The 12182-nt window shown below is 33.1% G+C and overlaps 1 protein-coding gene across 3 annotated transcripts; it reads right to left on the reverse strand.

Annotated features, from left to right (window-relative positions):
• Window positions 1-407: 407 nt before the first annotated feature.
• LOC141451636 (uncharacterized) lies at window positions 408-12135 on the reverse strand. Of its 3 annotated transcripts, XM_074123096.1 has the most exons (7): window positions 11865-12135; window positions 8355-8445; window positions 8034-8193; window positions 7520-7619; window positions 6526-6630; window positions 6074-6229; window positions 408-2077 (listed from the first exon to the last, which is right to left on the reverse strand). In XM_074123096.1, the coding sequence occupies exons 2-7, from the start codon at window positions 8359-8361 to the stop codon at window positions 2021-2023; spliced, it is 585 nt and encodes a 194-aa protein (XP_073979197.1). In that variant the 5' UTR covers window positions 8362-8445; window positions 11865-12135; the 3' UTR covers window positions 408-2020. The 3 variants fall into 3 exon arrangements, with proteins under 3 accessions (XP_073979197.1, XP_073979199.1, XP_073979198.1); XM_074123098.1 differs by lacking the exon at window positions 8355-8445 and having other exon boundaries at window positions 8034-8134; XM_074123097.1 differs by lacking the exons at window positions 8034-8193; window positions 8355-8445 and having other exon boundaries at window positions 410-2077; window positions 11865-12129.
• Window positions 12136-12182: the final 47 nt, after the last annotated feature.

Consider the following 12182-nt stretch of genomic DNA (forward strand, 5'->3'; position numbering starts at 1 on the left):
CCTTTTTTTCCGAACGCCTTTCTGATTATCTCCCCTATTTCCCTAATTGCCCAATCCTAGAAATCTAGGTTTCCGCCATTCTAGTCACTGGTCTAAGCAGGTAGATCTCCCTGTATTTCCCTCAATAACTAAACGATTTGTTTTCCCTATTCCTTTATTCCCTCCAATTTTCTCCAGATTCATTTTTACCATTGGCTCTGGAGTTCTACGTACCCCAATGCCTGCTTAAAAGACCAACTAGAATGCGGTTATGGGTAGAAAGGCGTTCTTTGGGGAGCGGAAACTGATCTCTACCTCCTCGAGGTGCTCCCCGGGCAACTACTCCCGGGAGTAGGCTAACAGAGACAGTACAATTTTTAAAGATTAGAAATAGCTTGGATTAAAATTTTTTCCAAATTTATTTAATCTTTATAAATACAAAGATGTTCATTAACAATAACACTTCCCTGCGTCCCTGCGGGTACCCTAGCTTAAATACACGAATAATACATACATGTTCTCCAAAATCTAGCACACTATACAGGCGCACACATTCAAAAATTTACATTTCACTATCAATACAGACATTTTACATTCTTTGACCAACGAATGATACCTAATTATACAATTTAAGTCGATTGAACGATTCTACACAATAATTAGCGACGAAAACACAATGACCGATTTTACACATTAATGGTTTCATTTTTGTGCAATTTGTCGTATTTATGTAGATTTAATTTACTTCAGGCCGACGCTTTTGTATTCGCTTTTCGTTGATAATGTCTTCTTGTATTTCGTTTTCTCTTTGTTGATGTTCTTGGTTGTTTAGTTTTGTTCACTTTCATTGTTTTTCAGACAAAGTTTTATCTTTGGCCGCATGTTTTTTTGATGCTAATTTCCCACCAACCAAAAATTCTTTTTTCCGAACAACTTTCCGAGTACCCTCCATTTCCCCATGCATTTCCTTAAATATCCTTCGTTCAATATTACTTTCTATATTAATAGAGAAAATTCCGGTCTAACTAGGTTGCATTACTCGCATTTCGTTCGTTTATTGCTGTAGAAAAAGATCGACCCTAGCTGTAACATCCAGGGCTGATCTGTATTGTTGTTTTTAATATCAGAAAACACCACTTCATTGGTCAAACTAGCTCATATTTCCTTATATTTCCTTCGTTTTTAGCATCGATAGAACCTAACATCTGAAGCTTGGCTTGTAGGTATAGTTATATTGAGAACATAATACAGTACGTCCCAGTATTTTACAACTGGATTGGATCTTTTTGTATTCATTCCTCGGTAAAATCGAAGAAATTAAAAGGAAAAACGTGCAAGGTAAGGCGGTTATGGAAGATTTCTGGTAATGAGAACCCCTATAGAAGCCCAGCAACAAATGTTACAACTAAGGTGGATCATTTTCTATTCTTACACAGCTAAAAACAAGAGATATATAAAGACATGCGATCTAGTTAAGTCAGAAAAAAGAATTTTTCATGTTATAAAAAGTCTATTATTATGCATTATTTGGTTAAAAATCTTTTCTTGTTCGTTAGAGCTTGGTAGATTTAAGAACTAACTACTCACTAAAAAATCTAAGTATTTAAACTTTGAAGTAATGCTTCATTCTTTAATAAAACTTAATCACCCACAAATCTGCCTACGACTTAGTTCTGAAATCAAGGAAACACATTGCATTACTAAAATCAAATAATTTAGAGATATTTCAGTTGCAAAGTCTAGATTTCATCCGGGTCCTCTGTGAAACTAAACGGAAATGGAAATTTTCTTATTGAGTTATTTTGTAAAAAAACACACACAAAGACATATTTTTTAAATTATTTAACAAAGCTAGTGCAAATTGCAATTTCACATTAAACTAAAGTTTTATGAATTATTATTAAAGTGTTAATTACATCCACTCAGAATGTATACTACTGTATGCTTACAACCTACAAATTTGTGCTTACCAACGATATATTTTTAATTCTACTACTGTGTTACACTACAATTATACTTTTGACTACAATATTAAAAAATATTAAGTACTTTTGAACGCCAACAATAGACTGAAGTATGAATATGAAGTGTTCACCAACTGCAAAATAAAAATTTAGTTAATTTAGAGGATATCTAAATTTAAAAAAAATACTAAAGAAGCTAAATTTTCAAAATCCTCACTCATTTATTCTGAGCAAGAACTGACTGAGGAAGAACAGAATATTGATTCTGTAAATTCAGGTGTTGCATATAATAATGCAAATGTAATTATGTTATTGCATTTCTTCTTAATGTTAGAATGAAGTTTTCTTAATATGGACAATAGGTATCTTTATTAAAATATAAAAACTAGATTTCTTATGCAGTAAAAGGTTTTCGGTTTTTGAATTTGTCATAGATATGGATATTTTTTTATTTTGTGGATGTTTCAGAATAGATTAGATCCTGTTTCTCTAACATTATATCTAATAGGGCCTTTGTAAGTCCTTATTTCTGGATCATTATCAACCCTTTTAAGACTATTAGGGAAAAGGTCAAAAATCCCTTTTAATGGCCTCTGTTCTGATAGAATAGTAAAAACGTAAATCTGTGGCCATTCATATGTGTAAGCTTACCTTTTAGTGAGGTTGGTTAACGATGGAACTGTCCATTAAGTTGCTTGTTAATTACTTTAGTTGGCTAGAAGCCGCGGAAGAATATTTGATGATACTCTTTAGGTAGTGAACCATTGTTCTCCAGAGCAAGGTTTACGCTATTCTATGAAGTTTTTAGATGAGTTGCCAGGATCCGAACTATCAGGTAAATAGGGGTGTATACCAGTTTTGATAACCTGGTACAGTTGAAGGTTCTTTAACACTTGTGTTTGTTCCTGAAGCATGATCATCTTACAATGCTCTAGGGCAGTGTTTCTCAACGAGGGCCATATGGCCCCCCCCCAGTGGGCCACAGCGTGTTTTAAGGGGGCCTCAGAAAAAAAAGTTAAATTAGAGGGGCCTCGGAAACTTCTGTAGGGGGGCCACAAAGATTTTTACTAACACTATTTTAAATATTTAAAAAAGGATTAAAGAATCAAACTTATTCCTTAATTTATCAAATAATGTACTTTACTCAACTTGTGCAGCATGTACTGTTCCTTCAAAGGTACCTCCTCAGATACAGAGAGCAGTTGATAACCTCCAGGCTAACCTGGCTTGCGAGCCAGAGAAGGCACCTTTAAAAGCACAGTACATGCTTCACAAGTTGAGTAAAGTGTATTATTTGATAAATTAAGGAATAAGTTTGATCCTTTACATGAAAAATATTGATCAGTTAAATATGGGGCAGGTGGTTTCCAATTTTTTTGGTAATTAAGCGCAACTCTCCCAAAATTACCAAAAAATTATTAAACCTTCTAGTTTGTAACAGATGTAAAATTAATTTTTAGCCATTTTGTGTATGCTTGAGAACATCTAAAGCTCTTAACATTTGGCTTTTCTTAGAAAAATCACTCGGAAAACGACTTATTTCTTGATATTAAGAAAAATACTAGCTTTACTGCCTTCGCAATATTTTTAGTAGACAGGGGATGAAAAATACATAAAAATGACCTATCGGTGCTCTTCATTCTCTTTGATAACAAGTTTATTGTTCAAGATATGGAAATATGATTAATAAGAACCAGATTTTGAAATGGCCTAGCACCTTTAATATTGAAGATATCGAATTGCGGTTTCCGGTTTCTTTCATAACTTTTTATACTATTTAAAACTGTGTATATGAAAATGGGGGTCAACTGCAAATCCTCACTTTTGGTCGCGCGTCAGCCGCGTATGTGGGCAGGAATCTAAAATCAAGTCACAAATTCTGAAACTAGAGTTGTGGGTAACAAAGTTTACCTCTACCATTTTTTTGCTCAGATCTCAGACTCTGAGGTTTAAGCATGAAATGCATTTGGGCCGTCTTAAAATGAACACCCTGTATAATCTTACTGAATACAGAAATTATGGATAAATGTGTGCATAGGGATTGTTTCTAGGTTATGGTTTTTGAAAACGTAAACCTCAGATAAATTTAATAAACCATTAGCAATCTTTTTTGTACTAAATAGAAAAACAATTTTACTTATTTAAACGAAAAAAAATTTGAAAAAGCATCATAAAACATTACAGACCTTCGTCTGTCTATGGAGCCAGATATAAGAAAATTGGCCAGTTTACATCAGGCGCAAGGATCTCACTAAATAAAACTTCTTAATGAGATCCTTGAGAAATTTTATAGAATAAGATATAATTTTTTCGTGCACTGCACTTTTATTTTTCTATATGTATATTGTATTGTAAGGGTCCAGCTTTTCATAACATTTTGTAGAAAGTCATTGGGATACTTAGTTTTTAAAACAAGAAAATAAATTTTATTTAATTTAGGTATTTTACTCTCTGAATTGTTTTGTAATCGGGGTTATAAGAATTAGGACAAGGAGGAAAAGCAATAATTAAATTACGAAAGGTGTAGGAACCGCTGAGTCGACACCGTATCATATATAAAAACTGGGCTACTGGCTGGCCAGGGTCTCACACTTTTTGCGGAGGGGCCAGTTGTCCAGCGGAGGAGCCAGCCGCCTTGCGGAGGAGCCAGTGGTCTTGCTGTGGAAGAGGTTCGTCGGCTGGCTTGTGGCTGGTGAGTGTAGCCCAGTAGTAATTTAATAGCGGTATTTGTTTAGCCCCAGTATGGTCGACTCAGTGGTTACAAAGATTGAATAGGTTACTTGTAGGTGAATGACTGAATTACTTAACTTATTGATGTTTGGGGATACGTATTAGAATGTATTAGAAGCGAGGTTTTGATAGATAATTGTATAGTATATTAGGTTACTTGTAGGTGAATGAATGAATTACTTAACTTATTGATGTGTGGGGATACGTATTAGAGTGTATTAGAAGCGAGGTTAGATAGAGAATTGTATAAGATATTCAACTGGGTGGGTTTATGTAAGAGATGAACCGTAGGATCCGATTTACTTTGGGGTCTTTGTTGATAATTTGTTTGTCCTTTTTATTTGTTATTGTAAATAAATTATTTTAAATTATTGTAAATAAATACTACGGCCGAAATCTGTAATTATATTGAATTGTGGTTGGAGTGACCAGTTCCTGTTTCCTCACCGTGCGGGTTGGCAAGCGCCCCTTACAATGATTAAACCTCTTTTAGTATTGTTCAGATTTTAATGTATTCTTTACGGTATTGTACAAACTGCAGTATTCTAGTGATAGTAGGTAATGAGATATGGAAGGTAAAATTTTAGATGTTTTCGATGTAGTTTCAAATTCGTTCGAAATTCAAACGTTTATATCTCCTTTCGTATTAGCCAGATAGAGTTAAAATATAGTGCCTATTTATTTATGAAGATGTAATGTTCATTTTATCATTATTATAACAAAATGTTATAATGAATCTGGGTCTGTGACATCTAATAAATACTAAAAAATTATTAATGCACAGTAAAATTACTCAAATGATTAAATAAAGAAGAATGTAATTAAAGCGGCCAGCGCGCCTTACAGTATAAAACATATTAAAAAAAATTATAAAATAAATGCATTTTTTTACTAGTGGGAAGGGGGCCACGCGTGCAAATATATTTTTTTGGAGGGCCACGAGTAAAAAAAGGTTGAGAACCACTGCTCTAGGGTACTGAGCTAGCTCACTATGATGAGTTAAAGATCAGTCTCTTAGTCATTTAGTGCCGGTAGTCATCTGGGGATTTCGGATAATGAGGAGTGATTGGCTCCCTTCTTAGTCCACCAACCAGCATTAGGTATATTGTTAAGAGGTCAGGTTGAGAATCTATACTTTGGAACAAGTTGTAAATGGAAGAGTTTAGGCCAGTTGGTTGCCATTTAGGATGTTGCTTGAATTGTTTGGACAGCTGGGAATCTTAGGTGGCTAAGGCAGGAGGCTGAATTTTGGACCTGCTTTGTACATCGTATTTATTTTTATATAGAAAAGTACCACTTAGACACTCTCTTACATGAATATTTAATGGGTATCATTATAGCTATCGATTTGTAAAACCTTACAGAGAACGCGATTAATTTACTTCTGATCAATTACTCACTTTGCAATAGGTGTCCATATCCATTGCGTAACTAAACAGAGTTGTTACTGCGACGCCGTACCCAATCCTTGCTTGGGTAATGTTCAGACATTGTTTGAAATCTTTAGAGCATCGATACCACGGTGTATTGTATAGTTCAAAACCGAGTTGCTCATTCTGAAACAGATTACCAATTTCATATCAGAATGGGAATGAATGACCGAATCTGCTGATTCAAGAAGTATGAGGATATGACGCAAATGACCTAAGATGTTTTGGCGCCATAAGTTAAGCATGAAAATATAAATTTATAGAAGTGACATATCTGATAAATACATAAATAAAAAATGATAGATAAAACCAAATTAAATTCCGACGGTTGTACCCATAGCTGGTTTAGGAGTGGACAACGTGAATCGTGGAGTAACTTCTAGCTTCTGGGTAAAATTTAATGTTAAAAGTTTTCCACTTACCAAATCGATTATCATTTGTCCCAGCATACAAGGGACTGTCATATAGCCTATTTCTGCTGCGGCAATACCTAATGTGAGACATACAATCGCTGGTCTTGCTGTTCCCTGTACAAGGTAAAAATAAAAATAAAAAAACATTTACCTGCTTAATAACAAACTTTTTGTAGTTATCATAAAAGCAATACTTTTATAAGAAAAATTACGATAATAAAAGAATTACTTATTTTTATCAATAAATATCCAAGCAAAGAGCTAAAAAAAAACTAAGCAGACGAAAATATAATTAAACTTAGTTAATTCTGGTTAGACTATTATACGGAAATTCGAAAGAGAAGTAAATAATCACGCGTTCAAAATGAGTAGATCGACGATCACGTCCACGACTTCCTCTTACAAAATACATTTCCTGTATTCATTAAATGCTGCCTATTTTTTTTACTACAAATGTTGCGTCAGAGAAAAGCCTACTTTCCTTTCTGCTAGGAAATGCCCTGAGACCAAATTTCGTTAGAAAATTATTAAATGTGTCGCTATAGATCTAATGTGGTTGCAGTGTATGCACAGGAGGACCCCTCCATAAAGTGAATACTTCCGTTGTGAAATTCTCGTCATTTTAGCAGGACCATGTAGGATACTAAAAGGCGTTTTAGATAAAAGCCTACCTAACTTCCGATTTGACAAAAAGAGAAGTCCTTGGAGCCCCAAAAAACAACTTCAAATCGAACTTACACAGCAAACCTAATTCTTGTTCAGGCGGGTACTAACTATTGGATGTTGCCGCCAGGCGCAGAAGCTCATACTGTCCTATGAACAATTTTTTCTAACAAATAAAAATTAGTAATGCGCGGATTCGAACTAGGGATCTCCCACTTTACTGAGCAAGCTTCATAAACACTAGAACACATCTGCTATGTTGAAAATATAATTGTGCGTCAATTATTAAGTAGACATTTGTCAATATACTACTCAATGCCAGCTTAATCAATATACTCACCGTTACTATTATAAATGCAGAAAGGGCTACAACAAAAGTAATACCGAGAAATACAAAAAATCCAGTTACTCTTAAGACTTCTGTAAACAGATTAACGACCCTGAAATCAAAAACAAAAATACAATATAACAATTATTTCAATATGATGGCTTCCCTCACATAATGGGGGATAAGATAAGGGACGCCATTGAAAGGTTAACCCAATCTGTAATTTATTAGGTCAACCATTTATATTTGCATGGGCATAGGTGCATTCATCAGATACATGTGAGTATACTCAGATATATGTGATGTATGTGTTAATTTGAATATTTATAGAACTTATCATCGACTAGATAATGATGTTGTCATTTTATTAAAGAGATTTGTGCCTGCTATAATAAAAATATAAAATTCTATCAGGAATAGAACCCAACGATACATAGTTAGCATAAGATCCTTGCCAATACTGCTCGACTATTGTGGCGTCTAACATAATTATAATTTTAGTATTAAAGTAAAATCGATTGGTTACCTGATAATTTGTTGATAATGTTGTATATTTTGTTTCAAACAGAACACCATCTGTTTTTGGAATTCCATATCCTCGAAATTAGGCCTCCGTCTGTTTTTACCCTGAAGATATGGTTTAATTTTCAAATAATTAACCATTGCTCTTTTAGTTATGTTACGTACTTTCCATATTAGTATATGATATTGAGGAATAACATGTAAAACGATGGTAAAATAAGTGGCTGAACCTGCTATATATATAAGTACAACAAGACTCATGGATATTATTTGCAGAGAGAATGCTATCCAAAATGGTAAACCCTCACTTGAGTCAAAAGGATACCAACCATTTAATGGTAACCACAAATTAACACCTTTCTTATTGATCATGACTGAATCTTCCAATCCAAAGTATTCGTTTGATAATGGGATTGCTGTAACAGCCAATAACATAGCGACAAAAGCAAGTAAAGGAAAACCAATTTTCAAATTTCTTTTGATTTTAAAATACTTCAATTTGATTTGAATTTCCTCTTTGGATGTAACTTCATCGTATTCATAAAATCCGTTTCCAATAATTTTGTATATATTAGATAGATGAGAGCGTAGAGTGATTGCCATGAAAGTCAACATTGCCATTATCAAATATATAAAGCTAACATGCAGAGAATGTGCCATCAAAAAGAAATCTCCATCAGAAAATATGGCTCCCATAAAAGTAAAGAAAATTTGTAACAAAATGAAACTTATATAAAATATGAAAAGAAAAATTTGTAGACCAATAATTTTCATTGTTTTCAAATTTAAATAAAAAAAAGTTATCCTATATAAATAGTTAAACTCATCGAAGATTGTTTTATCCACAACTTCATCATTATCTCGATCATATTCACGGAGGAAATCTTTAAATCTTTGCAAGATATCCATGGTTATTTCACACTTTTTATCTTACAAGCACTGCACTATCCTTACTAACTAAGAATAATATCAATTTGATAACTTATAACCAGATTAGAAGTCAATAAAGGAAAAAATATTTCCTTATTTATGATTCATTCTATCTGCTAGATACGACCACCTACTTGAATCAACACCACTTTCTGTAATATCATTGTGTAAATATGTCTTTTTCTTAACTATGTCAATTTACTAACCTCAGACAAATTATATTATTTAGTTTTACTGTTCTACTTTTTCCAGACTAGATTTGTGGTTTTTCACACTAATAAAACTATTACACTAAATTATTAGATCGATAATTCTTAGTATGGATTATTATTTTGTTAACTATTTAACTTGGTATTTTCAAAATTTTCATAAACTTTGGTTTTTCTTTTTTAAAAAGCAATATTTCATGCCCTTCTTATGACAGATAATTATATCTAATTTTCTCTCTATTTATTAATAAGGGAAGGTGCAACGATGGTGCGGAAAAATTAATTTTTCTTTTTCCGTGGGATAAGAAATAAATAAGTAAATTTATTTCATTACTCATTTTTATTACTCATTAATAAATATTTTTATTACTCATTGTTACCCAGCCTAAACTGAACACTCACTAACAACTGCCAATGGCCGGGCGGCGAAAATGTTTCTGGGTTCGTGGGAAAATCTATAGCAATTGATGCTTTATTCGTCGATAAAACAGCCAAGGCCATATTTGTCCCAAAGTGGTAGTAAATCACTATGTATGTATACATTACGTGTACTATGTACACTCTAACTAACAGAAACTATCACACCAATACAAGAACAATAAAGAACGATTCTATCTCCGCAACACATGGAATACGGCCTGCCTCTCCACTTGTCACAAAGGTTAGGCAAGAAGTAGGTACGTGGGGGGGGGGACATTTGATTTCCCTAAATATTTCATATGTGTGGGGGAGAGGGATTTCAGCAGGAGGATTAAAAAAAAAAATGAAAGGGTCATCGAAAGATAAAGTGAAAGGAAACATAGTCAGCAGAGGGGATACAATAACTCGAGACTTGAATGCCCAACTCTTATTCGGCTTGGATACACTTTGCACTCTCATTTTTCATCCTGGAGCAAGCAAGGATTATGATATATTGTTTGTGTTTTCTCCGAGGCAAGTGTCATCTCAATATTCAATTCTTATTTTATAAATCTGCTATGAAATCGCCAACTACAATCAGCACATTTTCCAACTCACAGTTTTATTACAAATAAAAATATATATATATATATACAGGGTGAACCAGTAAGTATTGTCCATAGGCCTACTGCGTGTAGTACATCTAAAGTGGAGTTCAATAACGTATTGGCCAACTTCTTATTTTCCTTTGTTCTTGAGTGACGTCACTTTAAAGTTTTTTTCTAAAATCATTACTTTTTTCCAATAAAAATGTTATTACTCAGAAAGTTTTAGTCCGAATTCGATTCTGATGACATGGTTAGAAAGACAGATAAATTTCCTAAAAATTGACACCATTTTGAAGCATAAATTATTCTCCAAACTGCCTTAATCTTCCACCGGAACCTAGGAAAATAGAAGTAATCGAAATTTTAATTACTCTTTGGAGGAAGCTACCGTAATTCATTTTATTATAAAGAATGTAGGTATAACAATTATCAAGCATTTACGAAAAATTCTAGCATCTTTTACAACTTCTGGTTGTTAATTCTTCAAACTCGGAATTTTAAGCAATACAGACTATTCCGCCCTTATAATCACGTAAGAAGAATAAGTACATAATACTGAAATAGAACTCAAGGTAAGCCTAACCAGCAACCCTCCTCAAGAAGTGCTCTTAAACGATCTGTTCTGCCGAAAATATTAGGAATAAAAGTTGTAGTTGAATAAGTGTTTACAATAAGTGAAGTAATCGCTTATTTCCCCCCCCCCCCCCCCAGAGAGACTTAAAATCCAACTACCAATTAGGTGATATTCAAATTTTGAAGAAACTTATTGGGACTATTTTCGAAATTAAATTAAATTAAAGAAGTGAATAATTCATTAAATGATGGTGGCAGTTCTGCTAGAAGAATCGATCCAAACATGAATATTCATAATGTGATTTTTACTTTTTAAGACATTTTTTTAAAAACTATTTTTTCTGATTCAGAGGACCTCAAAACTCAATTTCGAAAATTGATCGCATTACTTTTCTTATCTAATGAAATTAAATTAAAAACAGTTTTTTTAAAACAAACTATAACTCAGGTACACGCTTTGAAGTAAATGCATAATTACGATAAATACTAAGGGCATCTTTTATTTTTTTTTAAACCTCAAAATAATTACTTGGAACCTAAGATTAATGGGCTGGTTAGATATGTTGTAGTTAAGTGAGCAATAATTAGTTGTTTGAGGGCTCGAATTCCTGAACAAGGTCTTTGAATTTAGGAAGGTAGTATTAAGAAAAGATGGTTAACTAATTTATCACCATAATTCAATCATATGAGAGTGTAAGGTGGTCCTATATAAGTCTTGAGAGTAGGCAACATAGTTAAATGTGAGTGATAGGTGGTCTTAGATAAGTCTAGTGAGTCACCAACGTGGTTAAATGTGAGTGAAAGCAGGTACGATTTGGAACAGTTAACATAGAACTTATTTCAAACTAAAAAGGATTCAGTCTTAAACTTCTATGGGGAAAACTAAAATTATCAATGCATTCATTCAATGAGTACATGGAGAAGATGTTTTAGAAGATGACAATATTGAATGTAAGTACAGATAATTTGTTTTCCAGCTTTTCGGTGAGGGTCTAAAATGCCCTTAAGCTTCCCATAACTAGTTTAAACTAAGCACATAATTTTTTAAAAATTAAGTTCTAATTGATTTAAAACTCTTTGAGTTTAAAATAAAAAGAAACAAAAACTATTACTTACTTTCTTACTGGCGTAAAAAGAAAATGTAGATTGCTAGGAGATAACACTGGGAAACAGAGCACTAACATGGTGTAAATCATTATTTCACATGAAATTTTAAACTGAAACAGCCTGAAGTTTATCTCTTAACTGCATTTTTATTGAAATTAAGAATATTAGACACAAAACAACCAAATCACCATTTTAAAAATCTTCATTATCTACCTCACTTCACCACAAGAAATTTTTGGGACAAATGGAAGAAACCTTCTACAATTCTGTGTCCCCACTTTTGCAGAAAGACAGTGTTGAAGAGAATTATGCAGTTTTAAATAAATA

Source organism: Rhodnius prolixus, unplaced genomic scaffold, assembly GCF_049639745.1.
Source record: "Rhodnius prolixus isolate KJV_2025 unplaced genomic scaffold, Rpr scaffold_14, whole genome shotgun sequence".
In the NCBI taxonomy this organism is placed as follows: Eukaryota; Metazoa; Arthropoda; class Insecta; order Hemiptera; family Reduviidae; genus Rhodnius; species Rhodnius prolixus.

What these genes read in the sequence shown, in the direction of transcription:
- LOC141451636 (XM_074123096.1), bottom strand. An exon ending in CTGCATTTATAATAGTAACG is followed by an intron (nt 6,631 to 7,519) that starts GTGAGTATATTG and finishes TACCTTGTACAG; the next exon opens with GGAACAGCAAGACCAGCGAT. An exon ending in GACAAATGATAATCGATTTG is followed by an intron (nt 6,230 to 6,525) that starts GTAAGTGGAAAA and finishes AATCTGTTTCAG; the next exon opens with AATGAGCAACTCGGTTTTGA.